At 43.8% G+C, this 23,195-nt stretch overlaps 1 protein-coding gene across 7 annotated transcripts in view; it reads right to left on the minus strand.

The window, feature by feature from the left end:
* Positions 1–5,927: 5,927 nt before the first annotated feature.
* The window catches only part of SEPHS1 (selenophosphate synthetase 1), a 30,237-nt gene continuing 12,969 nt past the window's right edge, over positions 5,928–23,195 (minus strand). For 4 of the 7 annotated variants that reach the window (XM_036080767.2, XM_036080768.2, XM_036080766.2 and 1 more), the window contains 5 exons: positions 20,367–20,457; positions 18,254–18,353; positions 9,447–9,659; positions 7,695–7,864; positions 5,928–6,322 (listed from right to left, as the gene is read on the minus strand). In XM_036080767.2, coding sequence (XP_035936660.1) covers positions 6,269–6,322; positions 7,695–7,864; positions 9,447–9,659; positions 18,254–18,353; positions 20,367–20,457 — 628 coding nt within the window. In that variant the 3' untranslated portion in view covers positions 5,928–6,268. Of the gene's footprint in view, positions 7,865–9,338; positions 9,660–18,253; positions 18,354–20,366; positions 20,458–23,195 lie in introns of all 7 variants that reach the window. The other 3 variants (XM_078075157.1, XM_078075156.1, XM_036080771.2) reach the window with 3 other exon arrangements.

Here is a 23,195-nt window from a genome sequence, read left to right on the forward strand (position 1 = left end):
ATTATTTGGAAATTCCCCAAGTACGCATCTTTAATAACTGTGTTATTAAAATAAAAATATTTGAGAACGACTGAAATGGAACACTAAAGGAACATAACAGTTATCAGATCGTTTCTTTCTCCTTCAGGATTTGGTATTTATTCATTTCTTATTAAAGTTGGAATTTTGGAAGATTACTTCATAATTGTCTTTTCCCCTCCTTTTCAAGTAATGTGCTTGGTTTCCCCAAATATTGAGAGTAACCTTGAAGACAAATGTTGAAACATACCGATTTTCAAAACCATCTGAGAAATAGTTCTCCTCAAAACAGTATGACCGAAGAAACTTGAACTAAATTGTTCAAGAGTTGTGCACACTTGAGACAATTTTTATAAGATTCTATTTTTAAGTAATCTCTACAGCCAGCTTGGGGCTCAAACTCACAGCCCTGAGACCAAGTGTTGAATGCTCCACCAACTGAGCCAGCCAGGTGCCCCAAAACTATTTCATTATATGAAGGAGAAATTGCAATCAATCCCTGATTCACAAATGCCATTCCTCCCTGAGAAGAAGAGATGATCGTAGCCAGGTAATTTAGTAGCAAGTTTTATTATTTTTTCTTAATAGAGTTCTTTTTCTTTTTAAGATTTTTTATTTATTTATTTGTCAGAGAGAGAAAGAGAGCGCACAAGCAGGGGCAGTGGGAGAGGGAGAGGGGGAAGCAGGCTTCCCGCTGGGCAGGGAGCCCGATGTGGGACTCGATCCCAGGACCCTGGGATCATGACCTGAGCCAAAAGCAGACGCTTAACCGACTGAGCCACCCAGGTGTCCCTAGTAGCAAGTTTTAAAGTTGGTCAGATTCATTCATGCACCAAACAGAAGCCAGCATGTTGGCCATCCACCTGCAGCTCTGCCCATCCTGGGCTTTCTCAGCTACTGTGGGGCAGGTCCACGCTCCCAGCAAAAGCCAGCCGTCCCCTTGTGCAGTAACCCCTATCTCCGGTCTTGACTATTCCAGAACCTCGTTCAAGCGAGTCTCCTCCTCTTCCCCACCCTGTGGGATCTCCCCCGTCATCAGCATAGAAGCCTGCCGCCAGCGCCCCACTAGTGATAACCTCTTCCTCCAGCTCCCACTCACGCATTTCTCCGCTCCTTCTGCGGCAAAACTTGAAAATATTGTGTAAATTTCCTGTCTCCAGTTTTTCTCCAATTTTCTTTGGAAGCCGATCAACCTTTTACCCTCCCCATTCCACCAAAAGTGGTGGTCAAAGTTGACCAGCGATCACCATGTGGGGCGTCCAACGGTTGATTCTCATTTTGAAGCTTATTAGACCCCAAACATCACAGGACCCAGGGAAACACGGATGCAACTTGCGTCCCTGCTCCTTCTCCGTCTCCTTTTCTGGGGTGTCCCTCATCCCCCAGGCTCCTTTCACATCTCTTTTCTATACACACGGGTTTCCCCAGTAATCTCCGTCTCATGACTTTAAGTTCCTTCTGTAAACTGACGACCCCCAAATTTATATCTCTGGCCTCAACTCTCCAGCGAATTCCAGACTCTGTGTATCCAACTGCCTGCTTCCACATCATCACTAGGATTTGTAACAGACATCTCAAAACAGAATTCCTCCCCTTCTCCCCTCAAAAATCATGCCCCCCACCAAAAAAATGTATGTCTATGTCCTAACCCCCGGAAAGGGTGAAAGTGACCTTGTTTGGATAAAGGGTCTTTGCAGATATGATTAAGGATCTGAAGCTGAGTTCATCCTGGATTATTTGGGTGAGCCCTAAAACCCAAGGAAAAATCTCTCTGAGTGACTGACATCTCACTACCCCACTCCCATCCTGTTGAGCACCACTGATCTCTGGTATTTTGTGACGAAGGTGGGATAGGGAGGAAGGAAACAAAAAAATCACACACACACACACACGTGTACACACACACACACACCCCTCACTCCACTCATTTCTATTCCTTTAGACCTGAATTACAATTTCAGAATCTGTCCCATAAAGGTCATGGTCTTCTCACATGCAAATAATTTAAGGAAGACAGGATAAAGATATTTCTAAGAGCACAAATATAATTAAGCTATGTGCTGTATTCTTCTTCTTTTAAATGATTTTATTTATTTGACAGAGACACAGCGAGAGCAGGAACACAAGCAGGGGGAGTGGGAGAGGGAGAAGCAGGCTCCCCGCCGAGCAGGGAACCCGATGTGGGGCTCGATCCCAGGACCCCGGGATCATGACCTGAGCCGAAGGCAGACGCTTAATGACTGAGCCACCCAGGCGCCCCTAGGTGCTGTATTCTAAGACAAGCTTTCTATAAATCATGTCCACACAAAGAGATGCAAGCGTATTTTCTCCAAGCCTGTTTCTGATAGAAGCCATAATTAAAACTAGTTTGAAGAACTGACACAGTGTGCGGTGCTGAGATTTGTAATCTTTCAGCACGAACTCGAAACTCAAAGATACAGATGTATAAATCCAGCAGAAGATGAAAGGATAAAATTATCACTTACGGAATTGTTTGGGTTGAGAAATGTCAAGAGGACTGGGGTAAATTATCTAGCATGAAATGTGGAAAAATCAACCAACAAACCTTTCCACACTTCTTGAGCACTTCACTTGTGCAGGGCTGTCTGCAAAGTAGGGAGGAAAATGGGGGACAGCAACCCTTCCTGTGAGCAAAGCGTTCACAACCTAGTTGGGGAGAAAGAGCAAGAACCTACCTAGCAAGGGCGGACAAGCTGCTGGAGGAATTTCTCCAGAGGGGAGGGAGAGAGGCTGGAACGAGACACTGCTGGGGGGAAAGCGGGGTTTTGGGCGTGCTGCCAAATTGCCCAAGAATGAAGAAAGGGACCTGTGAGTCCTGCTGGAACATTTCAGCCTTCCATGGCCCCTTTCTGTATAGTCTAGCTTGGCATTTATCATTATAAATAAATAAATAAATAAATAAATAAGTAAGTAAATAAATAAATAAATAAATAAATAAATAAATATATATATATATATATATATATATATATATATGTTTAAGGGCGCCTGGCTGGATCAGTCGGTTAAGCATCTGCCTTTGGCTCAGGGTGTGATCCCAGGGTCCTGGGATGGAGCCCCGCGTCGTCGTCCTCAGGCTCCCTGCTCAGCGGGGAGTCTGCTTCTCCCTCTGCCCCTCCCACTGCTCACTCTCTCTCTCAAATACATAAATAAAATCTTCAAGTCTACATTATTATTAATGCAGTCACTATGTTGTATGTTAAATCCCCAGAACCTATTTATCTTCCAAATAGAGGTCCGTACCCTTTCACCAACATCTGCCCACTTCCTTTACTTCTAGCCCCTGGCAACCACCATTCTACTCTCTGGAGTCATTACAGATAATTTTTAAATTGTGTGTGTGGGTGGGGGTGTGTGTGTGTGTTTCAACCATTTGGCAGTACTCGTGAGCATTGTTAAGAAAACTCTAGACTTTATCCATTTTAAAATCCCTGCCAACTATGGAAGTTAAAAAAAAACAATAATTTCATATTGTTGTCTTAATTTGGCTGCCTGGGGGGGACTGACAAGCTTTTATAAATACATTGGTATGTGTAATGTTGTGAATCGCCTGTAGATTTCTGTATTGGGGTAGATGAAGCTCTACTGCAGTAACAAGTAAACCCCGAAATCTTAGCGGCGCAACAAAATCCCGTTTCCTTCTCGGTCATGTCACAGTTAATGGGAGTCAGCAACTGTCCTCAGTGCAGCGATTCAGGGGTCCCCATATCACTTTGTGATGCTGCCCCCTGAACCCTATGCCCCTTGAGGACACCAGTGAGAGCCAAGCGACTGTCATGGTGGCCGCTGATAACTCTAGAGACTGGGGCAAGCTCCAACCTCTGAGAACCAGGAGTGCAGTGGAGGGTAAGACCGTGACTCTGGAAGCCGGGGGGCCAGACAGAAGTGCTATCAAGCCCGGGGAGGGAAAGATACCCCAGAGAACGTGTCATGTTGAGAACGGCCCTGCTGTTTGACGATTCAAATATTTGGGGATTGGATGTTTCTCTGAACTCCTGGCCCCAAACTGCTAGCTTTGCCGGTACTACAGGAAAGCAAATCATGCCACAGTCTGCCCGCAGGCCCGGGGGACGGGGCTTGGCAGCGGGGGCTTGTGAGATCTTCCTCCCTGCTGGCCCCTGCAGGGCCCCGGAAGCAATTCTTGTGAATAGATTTATTTACAGCGTACACTGTTTGAGCCACCACTTGTTTCCTCGAACAGAAATGAACACTGGCAGAGGGCTCTGGAGGGCTGTGTAAATAGCTACTTTTATTTTCATTTATTATTCATTTTCTCAGAGAGAGAGAGAGGGAGAGGGAGAGAGCACCCACAAGCAGGGGGAGCAGCAGAGGGGGGGAGAAGCAGACTCCCTGCTGAGCAGGGAGCCGGATGCATGCGGGACTCTCCGCCCAGCAGTGTCTCGTTCCAGCCTCTTTGGTGAGACCATGGTTCACTTGGGCTTTGGTTCCAGGACTTTGGTGAGACCATGGTTCACCTGGTTGAGCCATGTTTAGGTTCAAGACACGGAGACTCAACCAGAGGCAAAATGCTATTCCCATGCTCTACTTTAAGAATTGGTTTTTGAATCTGTTGGTTTCCCTTGTGCACCCTGGCATGTTCAAAAACGGCACTGTTAATATGCAGACTTTTAATGAGAAAAAGTACAAATTGCTGTCGAAAGTAAATTATATTGTCTATGCCACCAATACCTCATCTAGAGAAAAAGGGTGCTCTGAGCATGGGAAGGTAGGTAGAGAGAAATCTAGATCTCTTTGTACACACACACATGCACACACGACAGTTCAGTATCTGAGGCATCATTATCTAGGCTTGCTTTATTCCTTCTGAAAATAAAGTATAGTAACAGTAGTATAGTATAGCTATTCTGGTCTCTCTTTACACAGTAAGATTGTAAAACTTAGAATTCAGATTTAACTCTTTTAAAGGCAACGTTAAATTCAGACCGAAACTGCTGGCTCATACATCTCAAATCAGAACAACTTAAACACTTGCATTTATTCATCATAACGCATGCAGAACTTGGGAGACTACTACAGTGTACTAAGTTATTTAAAAAGTATTTAGCCCAAAAGTACATATTGCTTATATCCTATTTGTTTCTCTTCCTGGACAGAGTTACAGTCAATGTTTCCACAGCCTGTGCAAATAAGCTAAGCTTGATATTCCTTGGCGAGTCACTTGTGTGCCCGAAGGATAATTGAGCTTACCAGGGCCCAGCCTTTTCAGAAAGGCTGTATGTAAAAATCCTGTGCATTTTAACAAGCTGTATTTTTGGATGCAACTACATCACAGGACTTGAAGAAAATAAATCACTATACCAGGAAGCCAAATAATGAACTACCCACCAAATGTTATGATACCCTAAACAGATCTTGCTAAGAAGCCAAACTCCACTGTCCTTCTGTCTTTCGCCTCTCCTAACCCTCTGCTCCGTCCTTACATCTGTGGTCCCAACTTCAGTGCACTTGGCCACGTGGGGTGCTCGTCAAAGACAGATTCCCTAGACCACCCGACCTTGGACTCTGTGGGTCTGTGGCGGGACCCGAGAATGTGCCTGTGACAAGCACCCCCCAGGTGATCCTACTGCAGGTGATCTGGAATGCTCTCTGGGAAACCATGCTTTAAAGACCCGTCCTTTCCCCTCGGGATCACATGAATTACCCAGACCTCTAGGTACCCACCATTTTATTAATACGAATCTTCCCGAAGATGGTTTCCTTGGGTGCATAATCCGCTTAGCTCGCTTCCTCTCAGCATGCCTGCCACCAAGGAAATCACCAGCATTCAAGGCATGATCAACATTAAAAAGAATTCGGAGTTAGTCATCACTAGTAAATCCAAAAAAAAAAAAAATAAAAAAATAAGCCCAACAGTACATTCACCTTACTCAGAGGTTTCCAACACATTTTATTTTGTAGACCACTGGTCTGTAGCTTTTGAGGACCAACATCTGTATAAATCCCTAGAAAACGTCCAACAAATGTCAGTTCCGAAGCAGCCTTTCAGGTCCCGCACACCGTACTTATGGCTTGAGTTCCAGCTACACTTGGGAAAAGGCTGCCCTCTGGCTTCTGGTGGAGGGCGGGCACATCCAAAGGAAAGCCTCTTCAGGGCCGTCCTTTCCGGGGCGCGGGGGTGGCTTCCTTTGGCAAGAAGAGGATCTGTCGCCAGGGCTTTGGTGCCGTGCCCTTAAGCATCAGAGACTCGCAGGGCCGGCTGCTTTCTCTCTCAGGTGGACACTCGAAGAGTCAGCGCGCTGGTGCTTAGTGACCGCGATCCGTCCTTATGGTTTAGTGGGTTAAAATAGAAGGAAGCCTCTGTTTTTAAGTAACACAGATAAACACCTTTTTAGATCGCCTATTTGTTCTAGCACTACAAAATTTAATTCAAGAAAATATAGGCCCCATGAAAGACTTAAAAGTTTATAAAACTAAAATCTAGTTTTCCCCAATAAATTGTACTTTTAGCCAAAACCCTCCCAACGCTTCTAAAATGATACTAAAGGGGGCATCTGATTATACAAGAGCAATAAAAAAAAATTAAATATTTATTTGAATAACAAGTTTCAGTTCGAGCTGCGACGTTGGCAATGCAGATTTTTTAACACAAATCACAAAAAGCGTGCACAAAAAAGTACTGGCGCCAAGGACAAAATAATGCTAAGAATTCAGCTAAAGAACTGCTGAGTTTAGGAAAACAAAAAGCCTGAAATCACTATACAAAATATAAAATGTAGTAACCACTACCATCCAGAGAACAGTCTTTATTATTGATTATATTTCAAAATTATTTGTGTAGTTAATTATAGATTGAGTTGTAAATGAGTATTATACATGAATGCCCTTCCGGAAGGCCAATTCCTTGTTGCACTAGAGAACATCTAATTACATTGCAAAAAGGATCCTTGCTTGCTGTCCGTAAAGAAAACAGTTAATGGTATTACTGTAAATATTAGGAAGGCTACAAAAAAAGTTAATTTCTTTTTTTGTCCCCAAAGTGCTTTCCATGCAGAGTTAAGCACTTGCCTTGTTGAACTGAATACACTACGGGGAAAATGTCCTGGGTCAAAAGAGACGCTCTTGAATGAGAACGCTGGGCTTTACAAAGCAAGGACTGGAAGGAACCATGCAACCCTCTTGCTCTTGGGATACCACTGTGTCACTGACCAATTCCACCTTTCCAGAATACCATCCAAGACACTTACAAAAGACCAGACCGATAATGATAAATACGCACAAACTGAACAGACACCAAGTGCTATCTGACACCACGACGGGTATGTCTGTGCTACGGGAAAGCACCTTTAAAAAGAGCCTATGCGGCAAGAGATAAGTGTCTAAAGATTCAAAATGAATCAACAGTATTGGATAACAATATAATTCTCAACTCAGAAGCTGCCTCAAGATTAGGTGCATCTTCAGTTAATGTAACAGGAAAAAAAGGCAATGGATTTTATTTTATTAATTGCATCCACTCACAAATCGACCTAAGGTCACCAGATGTGTAGACACAATGAGATTTTTGTGGTCGTTTATAGTCTTTAATTGAAATGATGAAAAAGGAAATAGATCTATTTAAAAACAAAACCAAAGAGCTACTTGGGTCGAGATTAAGAGGTGGCCCCCGGGGTGGGGTTCACGTTCTGAGTGGCCACCTGCGGTGCGACTTCGATGATCCGGGGCTTGTCTATGATTCTGGCCGTGCGATTGCCCTTCTCCACGATCCCAATAATCCATGCTTGGTGGCCTTCCCCGTATTTGGGAGACTTGATCTCTGCACAGAACCGGGCAGCTTGCTCTCGCGGTAAACAGATTAGGAGGCCTCCTGGCAAAGAGAAAAAGAGAGAGAAAGGATCATCGTCTGTTAGGATGCCGGGCCGGCAATTTCTCGGCCCCGGGCTTCCCAGGGCACGTTCGCCCAGACGGCCCTCTGGCCACCAACCCGTTTCTAAGTGAGCTGCCCTTTCCAGTCAACTGACTTCCCGCAGAGGACACGCTACAGCAACGTGCGGCTTCTTGGTGAACCACTATATTAAAGGGACACACACAGTGAAGCTTCAACTGTGAAAATGACCTCGTGTGAATCACTGCAGGAGGGAGGTTTTGAGGGCGCAGGAACATACGTCGTAGCTACTTTCTTCTTCCCACACTGAGAGAAGTATTTCAAACCAAAAGAGAACTTTTCTTTTTTTGACTTGATTTTCTACGTGGATTCCTCCTTTTGTAAAAAAGACTTTCTGTATTTTTTTTTTTTTAACTTAAAAGTTAAGATCATGAAGAGGTGTATGCCTCAAAGTACTGTGGTCCTGTCACTGGCTCTGTCATCTTCAAAACAGAGAAAGCATAAAGTATGTTATGAGAGCCTCCCTCACGATGTCGGTAGCTAGGACAGAAAATTTTATGTATTCCTAAGTGGAAATAACACAGTCAAGAAAAAAATATGTATCTATACTTTTAACAAAAAGTAAAAACTTCTCATTTGTGAGTAAAGGAAACAGAATTTGACGGTAGTCTCTGCTGACTCCAGGCCCACCAGGCGGTGGGCGCCATTCCAGGCCGATGAAGGACCAACAGTTCCGGTGCCTGCTTGGAACTTTCTTACTAGAAACTGGATTGTGGTTTGTTGTTGTTGTTTTAAGGACAGGAAATTGAAGGGTCCTGTACAGAGGCCATGGGAGGCCTACCGGACAACCGCAGGCCCTCCCAGAGCGCTGGCGGGTGGGCAGGGCTCTGTGGCCCTCGCCTCTGGCTGTACCCCCAGAAGCCCACTGAGGCCCTGCTGGCATTCCTGCGGGCCAGGCCCACCCCAGACCGCCGCAGTCAGGCTTCCTGGGGGTCAGGTCTAGGCACCGGTATTTTTACATCCCCAGATGATTTCACTCTTTTGTCAGGGTAGGGAAACTACAAAGTTAGAAAGAAAAGAGAAATATGAAAAACTGAAAAGAGCAGGAGGATATCCAGGGTGAAACATAAGAGTCCAGGTAAGGGGCACTCTGGAGACATCATATACTATCTCATTCTTAAAATAGCAATTTTGCACATTTTCTTCAAGGAAAACATACAGCATGTTCAATGTAACGGAGAGGGAGCACAGTTCATTCAAATGCTAAGTTTCCCATGAAAGCCGAGGAAGGACCCATTTTCCCATATTCTCCCTCCCTCCAGTCCTGCCACCAAACAAAACTGAATTTCACGCTGCTGGATCACACACAGATGGGCAGGAGTCAGGTGACCTGCAGCACCTGGGGGAGCTGACGACATTCGTGCTAAGAAGGCCAAGGTTATCTACCAGCACTGACCTCACACACAGTGGGGTCGTGCTCACGTACTTGGCTTCTTCCTTGTCAGAGGACTTTCCATTAGCCTCGCTAGTTTAATCCTCAGATCTGGGCCCAGGATCCTTGTACCTGATGTCTCCGGGCAGGTCCCGTGCATGAGGCCAAACATGTTTCCACAGGCCTTGCTCACGGCAGCCATCTTGGCCAGGACAGGAAGGTTGTGGATCACGAAGGACACCTCGTTCCTCTGCTGCTTGGCCAGGTTCTGCGCGTGACCCAAAATTCCAAAGCCCGTGATGTCAGTGGCGGCGTGGGCATTGAACGTGTGCATGAGCCCCGCAGCTAAGAGAACACAGAGGAGCCATTTATTATCTGGTGACATAAATGAAGATGGAGAAGAAAGCCACCCTTCCTCAACTCAAAAATTTAAACACACTTTGATGTCAAAATTCCATTTGTCAGGGAGGTGGCACATTGGAATGAAAATGTAATTTCTAAAAAAAAAACCAACCAAACAAAACAACAAAAACCAGAGTGAATTTCTGAAAGCTGATTTCTTTTTTTTTAAGGTTTTTATTTGAGATAGAGTGAGAGTGAAGAGAGACTGAGAGAGAGGGCACGAGCATGGGGAGAGGGAGAAGCAGGCTCTCCAATGAGCAGGCAGCCTGAAGTGGGGCTCGATCCCAGAACCCTGAGATCATGACCTGAGCTGAAGGCAGACACTTAACCGTCTGAGCCACCCAGGCGCTCCTGAAAGCTTATTTCTTATTCTACAAGAACCATTTAGAACTATCAGCAGCTTCAATCAACAGTAATTTTCCAGTAAACTAAAAAAAAAAAAAAAAAAAATCTGTCCAGAAAAATCAGATCTAAGCCATCCTAAAATCAAAGAACAAGACTTTAAGACGGACCTAAATTCAAAGCACTCTTACTACAAGTGAATTGCCTAAAAGGTTAATTTTCTAATAAAAAAATAGTTCTCGAAGTAGTTTTAGGTTTAAAGAAAATTGAGCAGGAAGTACAGGAGGTTCCCGTATAGTCCCCGCCCCCTTCTCCCATTATTAACATCTAGCATTAGTGAACTACATTTGATAAGCCATTACTGATGCATTATTAGTAAATGAAGTTCATAGTTTACATAGGCGCTCACTCTTGATGTTGTACAGTCTCTGGGCGTTGACGAATGTGTGACACGCATCCATCATTAGAGGATCATACAGACTATTTTCACTACTCTAAAAATCCTGTGCTCTGCCTATTCATTCCACCCCTCCCCCCCACTCCTGGTAACCACTGATCTTTTGACTGTCTCCATAGTAGTGCCTTTTCCAGAACATCAGAATTGGAATCGTAGAGTGTTTGCTCTTTTCAGATTGGCTTCTTTCACTCAGAAATATGCTCTTAAGTTTCCTCCATGTCTTTTATGGCTTGATGGCTCATTTCTTCTTAGAACTGAGTAATATTCCACTGTCTGGATGGACCAGTTTACTTATCCATTCACCTACTGAAGGACTTCTTGGTTGCTTCCAAGTCTTGGCAAATATGAATAAAGCTGCGACAAACATCCGTGTGCAGGTTTTTGGGTGGACAGAAGTTTCAATTCAGTTTGGTAAATACCAAGGAGCACAACTGTTGGATCATGTTAGTGTTTATTGTATTACTATGCGTGTTATAAGGACTTTCTCCCAGTCTGTGGCTGGTCTCTTCATTCTTAGTTTCTTTCATGGAGCAGAAGTTTTTAATAAGTCCAATTTGTCAATTTTTTCTTTAATGGATTGTGCTTTCGGTGCTGTATCTTAATAGTCATTACCAAACCTAAGGTCACCTACATCTTCTCTTAGGTTATCTTCTAGGAATTTAACATTTAGGTCTATGATCCATTTTGAGTTAATTTTTATGAAAAGTGTAAGGTCTGTGTCTAGAGTTGAACTTCTGCCTGTGAATGTCCAGTTGTTCCTGAGCCCTTTGTTGAAAGGATGATCCTTTCTCCATCGAACTGTCTTTCCTCCTTTGTCAAAGATCAAACTCTACTTATGTGGGTCCATTTCTGGACTGTGTATTCTGTTCCACTGACAAATCTATCATTCTTTGACCAGTATCACACTGTGCCGATGACTGTAGCTTACACCGTCTTCAAACTGGGGTGGTGTCCATCCCCCAACTGCTCTTCTTCAACACTGTGTTGGCTGTTCTGGGTCTTTCCCCTCCGTATATAAACTCAGAACCAGTTTGTCAATATTCACAAAGTAACTGGCTAGGATTCTGAATGGGATTGCACTGAATCCATACATCAAGTTGGGAAGAACGGACATCTTGACGATATTGAGTCTTTCTATCCCTGTACCTGGAATACTTCTCCATTTATTTACATCTCTTTGACTTCTGTTATCAGTTCTACAGTTTTCCTCATATGGAGCATGCACATACTTTGTTAGATTCATACTGAAGTATTTCATTTTGGGGGGAGTAACTGAAAGTCTAATTTTTAAAAAATTAAATACCTCTTTCTCATGAAATGAAATACACCCTATGTTTACAGGAGTACCCTGGTTTTTTTTGGCACATTTTCTCTTTTTAGACCAACATTTCTTACTTAAGTGCATTCTCAGCAACAGAGGTGGAGAGAAGAATCGACACTTCTGGTCCATCACGGTGGTCGAGCAACCAGCCATCCCATTCTATTAACACACCCAGGGCAGGAGGGCAGCTGATGACATTTAATAGAAGCCAAGACGTGCACTTCAGAAGCTCTTCCCAGTGCCATCTTGGGTGAGCTTAGAGGACCAGACGATACAAGAGGACATGCCAAATCCTAGTCAGTAATAGGTATCGACCACCACCTCCTCCCCGCATAGGGATTACTGTTGCTAATGTTTCCTACAGGAATTTTAATGAAACACAGAAGCAGAGAAGGGTAGTACACTATGTCAAACTCCTGTGTGCCCAACGAAACCCAGCTCCAACCACTACCACCTTTCTGAAAGGGTCTTGTCTATTCCAGCCTACTTGTTGGGGGGTGGGATGGGGTGGGGTGGATCACTTTAAGGCAAACCTTAGTCCTACTACTTCACCTGTAAATATTCTGATATGTAACTCTTAAAGATAAAAATAACTTGTTAACCACAATACCATTGTCATTCCAATGCAATTAATATTGTATGTAACAGATCTCTCTTAAACCTCTGAATTTTTAACAGTTTCCCCTTTTTCTCCCCTATGCCCTCTGTTTGTTGTGCAAATGGAGTCACCTGTCCTGTAGAGGCTCCTGCATTCTGGATTTGGCTGTCTTCCCTGATGGTGACATGTTCTACAACCTTACATAAAGCCCATCCTGACAGACAGGTCCAAGGCTCGATGAGATAGATTCAAGTTCATTTTTTCTGGCAAGAGTACTTCATTGGCGGGGGTCAGGGGCACTTACCACCTTCACCTGAACCTTTCACCTAACAGTTTTAGCAGCTGCTGATGCTTGTTGTTGAGGTTCCTTAAATCAAGGGGGCAGCAAAAGTGGCAAGTGTATGATTCAATCATTCTTCCTGCATTTATGAGAAGTGACTATTCTAAAGAATTTGGATTTCCCAAAGTACAGTCCACACAAGAAAGGTGAAATGTGTGATTGATTCATTTATTTTCAGAATGTGTTGGTGCTCTAGCAACTTCCAAAGGTGGCCCAAAATGTTAATTATCGTTATGGTCTCACTGGTGTTTAGATAGTCGCTATGCTTCAGCTGGCTTCAGTCACTCTTCTTCTTGATGTTCACATTGCTCCTCTCCCCGTTTGACTGGTGGGAGCCTCCTCAAGATATGGTGTGGTGGCACGACCCCCTTGGTTGATATGTCCATTACTTTCAGGCACAGGAGGTCCCAGGCTTATCTTCTGTACTTCCTTTCCCAGAGTTGGAATCAGCCGTTTCCCCAAGGAGTCCTGGCACTTTTTCATGGGAAATGTTAACTTTCAGATCAGAATCTGGGCACTAGGAGTTCATTACTACTAGGTTATCGCTGCTTCTAGGCCTTCTCGATGGACTCGGAAATAAACATTTTTAGGGGAAAAAAAAATCCTGAGCTCATACTGATAATTCCAAAGTAAAGATTACAGTTATTAACTTAGCTTCTTCAGTCTTACTTCTTTTTATTCTTGAAATCTTTGTTCCAAACTGTATTAATTTATCTGTTTTATCATACTATCCCAATATTCTCACAAACAGAAGCCCACCGAGCAATGATATATCTTTGTGGGGTTTTGTCCCGAGGATACATATTGAAAATATCAGGCTCAAAGTGATTTGAAATAATTCTTCCCCATGTTGGGTTTTGCCACTAACTTGATATATGTTAGGCAGCTTTTTAAAAAATTTGGTTTAGGGCGCCTGGGTGTCTCAGTTGGTTAAGCGACTGCCTTCGGCTCAGGTCATGATCCTGGAGTCCCTGGATCGAGTTCCGCATCGGGCTCCCTGCTCAGCAGGGAGTCTGCTTCTCCCTCTGACCCTCCCCCCTCTTGTGCTCACTCTCTCTTTCGCTCTCATTCTATCTCTCTCTCTCAAATAAATAAAATCTTTTTAAATAAATAAATTAAAAATTTGGTTTAGAATTGTAAGCAATGCTATTTTTTATATAATTTTTTAACCATAGAAAACATTCATTTCGAAGGCAAACTCAGAGAGGTCTACTTCCTCCCTATTCCCTCTTAGATCGAATTATTTTTATTAGTGATTTATTTTCCCCTTGTTCTTTTTTGAAAGTATAAAATACACATTATTCACATATGAACACACAAAATGTAGCACACCATATACGTCCTTCTGTCCCTTTCTCGTTTGATTGTTCTCTTAGAGCATCCAGGAATAAAGATCTTGCGTTCCTTTCAATGGCTATTCTATTTCAATGGTATTCCACTGTATGCACGTAGACTAGACCACTCTGTAACCTACTGTGGACGTGTGGATTGTTTCCCTCTTTTGCAATTATAATCAGTGCTTCAATGCACAGTCTTACAGACATGCCCTCTCATATTCTGGCCACTGCAGCTCTGAGGCAGAGTCACAGAAGTGGGGCCGCTAGGTCAAAATACATGTCCACATAACTTGGTAGATATGATCACATACTCCCCCATCAGCTTCTGCCACAGTGTCGCTACCAGCAGTGTACAGAAAGTAAGGATGTGGAATCTCAAATGCTCAAATACGAGGAACTGAAAATTCATACAAATAAAAATCAATCCATTACAAATCCCTTTCTTACTGTTAAACGACTTAATTTGAAGAACCAGAAAAGGGAAAAAGACTCCTTGTACATTGTAAGTGGCACAGGAATAGAGAGGAAAAGCCTTGGTGGTAAGTGATGAGAGCATCTCCTCAAATTAATTAAATTATTATAATTAAGAATTAAATAATTGAAATAAGAATACAAATACGAATTAAATAATTACAATTTCACTTTGGAATACAGCCAAAGAAATATTCCTGGAATGCAGAAAACAAACTATGAAAAAATCTGATCCCCCAAAAAACTATTCAGGAGTCGGCAAAAGGTAAATTAATTATGGTGTATCTCTGGTGGATCATCCAGGCATTAAAAATTATGTATTCTAGGGTTATATAAAAAAAAAGAATTGAAAAAAGTGAAAAAAAAGAATTCAGTAATATTAAGTGAATAAAAGCAAATTCCACATACAAATAAAATGTATGATAACCACTAGTTGAAAACATGAACAACAGAACAATAAAACAATAAAACAGTAAGCCACCAACCAACCACAGGAAAAAATCCTGGAAGAAAACATAAATATACAGTAACAGAAGCTGTTCTGGGTTATGAGACTATGGATAAAGTTTCTTCTCTCCTTTTTTCATTTTCTAACAACTTCTATAATCTAAATCTATTGAGATTCTCCCAAAATCTAAATATTTTTACAGTAAAATATATATATATATATAAATAAATGGGAAAAGAAAACACATTACAGAAATTTTTTGAATGTAGCAGATCATTGTACGTCGTGGCATGAAGGCCCCCTGGAAAATAGTGAGCACCGTCCAGAAAAGCCACAGCAGCACTGACCTCTTACACGTTGTAACCAGAAGCCCGGGCCTAGAAAGTTCTCAGCAGGAACAGTAGACCAGACAAGTCAGTCATGGCGTGGAAAAGTACACAGTGGTGAAAATGAATTAAATACAAGTACATACACCAGGAATAACGCTCAGGAACATTAAGTGTGAACAAAACAGCAGGAAAAACACACAGGTGGGATTCAAATAAGCAAAAATAAAAAAACTAATTGCTTAAAGATACAAGTCTCTGTGATAAAAAGACTTTACAGTGATGACAATGAACGTGAGCTTCAGAGCCGTAGCTGCTCCTACAGAGGAATCCGGGGGTGGACTGTGGAAGGGGCACCTCTGGGCTTCCAAGGCCAGGCTCTGTTTCTCATACCAGATGGTGTTGCACTGCTGATCCTTAAGCCCTGCACAGATTTTATAAAATTCTTTTGTATCAACTTGGGATCTCATAAAAAAAAAAAAATCTGTTTTCACATTTTTAAGTAATTTTAAAATCACAGTGTCAGGCAAGATCTTTTAAGATCCTCTGGTCAACCCTAATATTTCTTAAATAATTCAAGTGTTACATATATTTGGTTCAAAGTCACCTGGAGAAAGGTGAAGAATAGAGGGGATAAGACAAAGAAAATGCATTCAAATCCATTTTTTTTTTTTTTTAGAGAAAGAGAGGGAGAATCTCAAGCAGGCTCCACCCAGCATGGAGCCCAACTCGGGGATCGATCCATAGCCCTGCGATCATGATCTGAGCTAAATTCAAGAGTCGGACGCTTAACCAAGTCAGTCACCCAGGCGCACCCCACATTCAAATCCATTTCTGATTGTCGGCTCAGGGAATCCTGAAAAACTAAATGAGTGATTTTTTTTTTTTTTTAAGTAGGCTCCATGCCCAGCGTGGAGCTCAGTGCAGGGCTCGAACTCACAACCCTGAGATCAAGACCTGAGTGGAGATTGAGAGTCAGACACTCAACCAAGTGAGCCATCCAGGCACCCCAAAGAGTGACTTTTTTTAAGGAAAAGATTTTTGAACTTCATCTTCCAAGTTACAAAATAGAATGCCACACAACCCATGTCCTTAAGTATAACATGCCATTAATGATGAGAAAGAAAACTGGTATTTCCAGAAAAAAATCGTAAGAATTTCCATCACTAAGCTTATCAACGTTGATGAAATGTGTGGTACTGGAGAAAGAGCAGTTTTTATAGTCAAACAGTTTTGGGTCTGAGAACAGGATCTGCCTGTATTAATGCATTTCCTCTCGGCCAGAGGGAAGAAACAGGGTCCAATTCACATGAGTATTAAAAAAAAAAAAAAAAAGTCCGTGAAGTACCAAAAAGAAAGCTAGCATGTTGTATGCAAAGTCAACTCACCCGGTCCATATTTAACGAGGACCTACAGTGAGAACGAGTCCCTCCTTCTGAGTGCTGGGGCGACCGCAGTGAACCAAACCAACGGAAATCCCCGCCCTCTGGGAGCTGACATTCTACACGCTGGTTTGCTTCCAAATCATCTGCACAGATGCTTTTCTAGAAACAGTTCCTCTGGCACGTCAGAGGTCAGGACTTCAAAGACCCAGGAGAAGAGCTTCCTTCTTAATTACACAATATGCCTGGTATTTTCTACATCCATATGAAAGCCAAAAAAAGGGGGGGAGGAAGTATAAGATACTTGAACTATATCAAGTAATTCCCTTGGCAAGCCTTGCTGCTTTCTAGAAGATGAACTGTGGTTCTTGAACTTTCCTGGTCATTTTAATCTGCTTTTGAAACTTAGTGGAATACCGAAGTATTTGCTCAATTACTGGGCATAAAGACTGTGGAATAGCTTCAATCTCTTACTTAGCTGTTCAGAAGGAATAGATGGTAATACTTAAAAGCAGTATAAGCAGTAGTTTCAAATCCCGGGTCCCCACTGGCGTGCCGTGGGACCTTGAGCGAGTTACTTCTCTGTAAACAGAGGACACCAGCAGCTACCTAATAAGGCTGTCCTAAGAATTAAGTAGGAAACTAGGTCAAGTTCCTGAGACTGATTACCAGATAATTGGTAGCCACTATTTATTATTATTATTACTTTCTACCCGTATTAAGAACCTAGACAAGAAACGAAATGTAAAGAAAAAAATGACGACACGAATGTCATTACTCATTTACACACACAGACGTGGGAATTCAAAGTAACAACGTGAACACCTCGAATTGATAAGTCAAATGCTTCTGAAAACATGCTACATAAGTTTCTTTTCCATTTTTATTGGGGCACAGAGGAATTCGATACTGCCCATCATCCCAGAAATTTAGGACTGGAAGGAACGGAGAGAAAACAGAACCTCAACTCTGTTTCGTCAATTTGGAAACTGAATTCATGAATCCATCCCTATTCTCTGGTTCTCCTCTACACTCGGCACTGTTGTCACTGCGAGGGCATTTACGCCGGGGGGCGGGGGGGGGGGGGACACAGAGGTGCTGGCAGAGCCACAGCGCCCTGGGACCCCAGGACGCAGCTGAAAGTGTGCTGCAGGAGGAGCTGCCGTGACCCCACGACCCCGTCTAACGTAGTGTTTCCCCCTAGTCCTCAGTCTTTCCTTGTCTCTCTTGCAAGTCAACATTTAAAACACATTTCTGCCAGGAACACACAGGATCTGGACTCCCGCTGGTGATCTAGGACCCCAAACCAGGTACCAACAGAAGGGGGTATGCAGTACCGGCCCGATCGGGCTCATGGCCTGTTCCTCCAGCCAAGAATGTGGTTTTTCACATGTTTAAGGAATTGGCACCAAGGGAGGAGGGGCAATGTAGCCGAGACTGGACGTGGCCCGCAAAGCCGAAAATGTTTCCCGGCTGGCTGACCCCTGCCAGAGACGAGCCCTCCCGCCCCGATACCTGTTCTGTTGAGCCTCGCCATGTTCATCATTGCCTCCTGGTACGCCAACTCAACGTCTTCTTGGGTGACCACTAGTTTGATCTTATTCCATTTTTCAGGCTAGTACCAGGAACAGAGGTTAGGAGGAAAGGGGGAAAAATGTGATTAATCTAACCACTCGAAGAAAAAGAGCGTATTTTGGGGGGCCACCTTCTGGGGGTTTCGTTTATCTAATTTTGTACACAAAGTAACATTTTCTAACTTTCGCTTTCTGTGACTCGTGTTTTAGGCGCCCCATTAGATGCTGAATCATGCCATCTGTTCTGTCCCTGACCACCCCCCTTCCGTGGTCCAGTTGTGCAGTTTCCTGGCCACGTAAGCCCGGCAGGACATAGGGCCGCAGTGCGGCTGCCCCCCACGGCCGGGCACGGCTCACACCGGGAATGGCTGCCGACGTACTCTGCTGTTCCTCCCCATCTCCTCTAACAAGCTGAAGGCTTGCATTGTCATACAATCACACTTTTACCGACTTGACCTAAATTCTGCCTTGAGCCATCTCGATGGACACACGAGGGTGAAAACAGCTTTGACTGCACGCACCCTGAGGACAGCCTGGGGTGACCACACAGGCGGTCACAAAGGTCAGGAGAAAAGAAGCTTCCCTTTTTCCTCAGTCTGATTTTCAAAGACTCTAGCATCACAATACTATCATCCTGCTCCATGAGTGGCCACCATCCAGGCATTCTTTTTTTTTTTCTTTTTTAATAATACCCAATAATCTACCACCCAGTGCAGTAACTGAAGTCCATCCATGTGCTCTTCCCTTAACCCACAGCTCCCCATATCTCCCCCAGAGCCAGTAACTATTCTGAAGTTTATACTCGTCCTTCTCCTACCGTACAAAATATTCTCGTACATACAGATGCCAAAACAATTTACTCTTTGGTTGCTTCTGACCTTTATGAAAGCGTATTATGCAGTTACATAATCTTTGGATCTTGCTTTTTTCAATTCTGAGCATTAAAAAAAAAAAAAGTAAAGGTGGTGTCAGGTTGGGGGTAGGGAGAAGGATCCCAAACCCCTCATCTTTGAGGGCCCTCTGCCTCACCTGCTTCCAGCAACCTTGCTAAGTTACTCAGACCTGGCCCTTCGCATGGAGAGTCACCGTGGATTCCTGGCCAGTCATGGCCTTCCAATCTGACTTACAGGTCATCATACCTGATGGGAGGTCTCCCCTTGTCACTGGATGGAAGGGAAAAGTAACTCAAGGATGTGGCTTAGAGATTTTCTCTACTCTGCCGTATCAAGGAAGATATATCTGGTTGATCAATAACATAAAATTTTTATTCTTTTTCAACTCTTTCTCAGGAATGGTAGTTCAGATGATAGTGGCAGAAATTAAAAGCACCAAGATACGCGAGAATATGCCACAACTGTATTAATTTTTGAATTGTTATGGCAAGGAGAAGAACCCTAAATGAAGTGTGATCATAGCTCAGTGGAAAAGTGACTCAGGATAAATATCTTCATATTCTAGAGGCTTTCTCCACAAGGTAATTACTTCTCAAAACGTTGGAGTTACTAATTAGTTTAAAAAGACAACACAACCAAACAAAACAACCAAAAACCTCGTGAATAAAACAATTAAAATTGTCAACAACCCTGCCTGTATTTATACCCCCAAACACTACACTTTCCATACATTCTCCTATGATTTCTCTTAGTAATGCTTAAGATATGAAAGATAAAGCACTCGATACATGGTACTGATTTAATAAAAAAAGACAGTCCCTAGAATTTGTGAAGGACGTGGCTGATACTCCACTCCAGGGTAGTGGAACTGAAGGAGCTCATTTCTGGAAGACAGAGTGAAACCACGGGGACGACCCAGATCTGAAACGTGCAAACAAGTCTGAGGGGCAGGGCTCGCTTACGGACGAGGAGCGGCGCTCACTCCAGAGCAGACACGTCTTCTCGAGAAAGCGTACTCCGCAACGAGCACACCAAGGAGACACTCACCGGACCCCGTGTGCAGAGTGAACGCTCCGATCTCCACACCCGCCAACAAAAACGACCCCAGTCCCGCCAACATGCTGTCCACCCCGCCCCCACGGCAGGCGGCGCTCCACTCACAATGTCCAGCCACTGGTGCACGGCCACGGCCACCTGTGTCCCCAGGGGCTTCGTCAGCACAAGCACGTCCCCCGGCACCGCGTTATCCGGCCTGAAGAGAAGAACAAGGCAGTTCAGTGTAATCAAAGAGGTAAACTCACTGTCAATAGATCAGGAGAAAGAAAAGGCTGTTCCAAGTGCACGTGTGTTTGCAAAACACTTCAATTTAAGCCAACCACCACCAGGGCAGTAGAACCTTCCTTGCAATTGCTACTGAGGCCACTGCTGGAGCAGAAACACTGAAAGAAGTGAAGGGTCTGCCAGTTACCTACAGGATCGCCCACAGCCCCAAGGAGTGGACAAAGAAGCAGACCACAGCCTTCAAAGGCAAAGGCCTCATCGGGCCACGCTCATGTGTAATTCTCAGTACAGACCCACCATGGTTCGGGGGCAACAAGACTTCTGACCCGAAGACCGTTTCTCACCATCACTCATGAGATAGAGACCCGTGGGATGTGGCTCCAACCTGCGGGTCTAATGTTTTGGTGATTTCATCAAAGTTCTCAAATTCAAACTGACCAACACTAAGTTCCCTACTTGGCACCCAGACAGACTCCTTGGTTGTTCCCTGTCTTAGACAGAAGGCCAACACTAAAACACAAAGGCCGACCCCCCAAGCGCAACCCCTATCACACTACACCCTCACTGCGGGGCATGGCCAGCCCTCGTGTCTTCCTTGTGTCGGTTCAAGCTGCCTACCCAGCCACTGTGCCCTCCAACAGTAGAGGACTATGTCACCCACGCCGATCACCAAGCCAGGGGCACAGACTTAAAATCAACTACTAGCTCCCCAGCTCATCCCGTGATCTCTGTATCCACTGTTAGCTTTGAAAAATGTTCATTTGGTAACGGTATCTAAGAAACTCCTTTTCCAAAAAGTAGGCCTTGAGGCATGAATGTCTTTCAGGTGTGACTCAGCCGCACCTCAGCGCTGGTATGTTCTTGGACAGCACAGGTCATGTGCCAGCCACAAGCATTACGACCCACAACTACCGGGTGATGTTCAAGTTCACAGGCACTACTGGATGAAATATAACCACGTGCGCACGCTCGTTCCTGTTTTACAAACTAAACATACACGCTGTTGACCAGAAAATCCACTGAAGCTTGTTTTATTATGTTTTCCTAATTTTAGCAATTGCTTAAGTTCTTTTTCTACTGAAAAGCTGAAATGTGGGAGGCAGATGGACCCACGATCCTCTCTGTGTGGAAGCTTGAGAACGAGCAACATAAAACACAGGAAAACAAAACTCTGGTGTAAGTAAAATGCAAGACCCTTCACAAGAAAGCTATCAGACAATGTCTCTAAAAAGAGCTCCCATCAATTAAAAAAATGAGCAAAAGACAAGAATATATGAAAAATATGCTCAACTTTCCTCACAAAGGAGTAAGGTTTAAGCCACCAGACAGACTGTCAAAGAACTGAGAGGCTTGTTTGCACGCTGTGTTGGTGGGGAGGGGGGGCCGTGGCAGTCTTGTTCACTGCTGGCCAAGCCTCTACGCAGGGCAATCTGGAGAAATCTATCGTGACTCTGCACATATATTTGACCTAGCCATTCTATTTTGAAAAATTTCTTACCAAGAGCTACGCATATACAAAATCATCTACGTATGATGGTTATACAATGAAGTACTATTTGTAATGTCAAAATAATTGAATAATGTAAATGTGAATAGTAAATTGGCTCAAACTTGGTAAAAGTAGTTCCCTTGTCCAGGAAAGGAAACCGGTGACAAGGGATGGGGGGGACTCCGCACTGCAGATTTTTCTCTACCGTTTGAACCCCGAATCATGTGAGCACAGTGCCTGTTAGTACCTGTTCACAGAAAAAAGCCAAACAGGGGTGCCTGGGTGGCTCAGTCGGCCCCGCGTCAGACTCCCTGCTCTGCTTCTCCCTCTGCCCCTCCCTGCCCCACTTGTGTGCAGGCCCTCATAAATAAATAAAATCTTTTTTTTTTTAAAGGTAAACAAATGGGACTTTCTACTTCCTTCAGAAAATAGGACATTTTCTTTTCTTAAAAAGACATCAAACATGTAAAGTTAACAACTTGTATTAAGACAGAATCTTTCAAAAAAAAAAAAAGGAGAGAGAGACAGAGAGAGAGAGACTCTTTCCCAAAGATCTAGAAATGGCCAGAAAGCACATGAACAGAGGCCCGTATGATTAGCTACCAGAGAAATGCCAATTTCACAAAGGGACATAGATCACCTCACACCTGCTAGGCTGGCTATACCAAACATGCAGACAAGAGAATGAGGACTAGTGAGGATGCGGACACTGGCATTCTCCTACGTTGCTGTTTCGGATGTAAAATGGTGCCACTGTTGGAAACCAGGGTGATGGTGGCTCAAGCTACACAGTCACCACGTGACCCGGTAATTCTTAGGTACATCACACCATGGGAAATGCAATGTATGTTCACAAAAACTTGCACACAAAAGTTCACAGCAGCATCATCTGTTCTGGTCCATCACACCATGGACTGTCGTTCAGCCGTAAAAAGGCATGAAGCAGTGACAACACGCCACAACACGGAGTCTGGAAACGTCACACTAACTGAAAGAAGCCAGACACAAAATACTGATGTATCCTAGGATTCCATTTATCAGAAATGTTGAAAATGGGCAACTTCACAAGACGGAAAGTAGATTATGGTTTCCAGGACTCGGGGAGAAGGGAGGTGGGAGTAACTGCTTACAGATACAGGGTTTCTTTTTGGAGTGATCGAAATGTTCTGGAATTGGACAGTGGTGATGGCTGCACAACCTTGTTAATACTAAAAACCAGT

The sequence above is a fragment of the Halichoerus grypus genome, chromosome 6 (assembly GCF_964656455.1).
Source record: "Halichoerus grypus chromosome 6, mHalGry1.hap1.1, whole genome shotgun sequence".
In the NCBI taxonomy this organism is placed as follows: Eukaryota; Metazoa; Chordata; class Mammalia; order Carnivora; family Phocidae; genus Halichoerus; species Halichoerus grypus.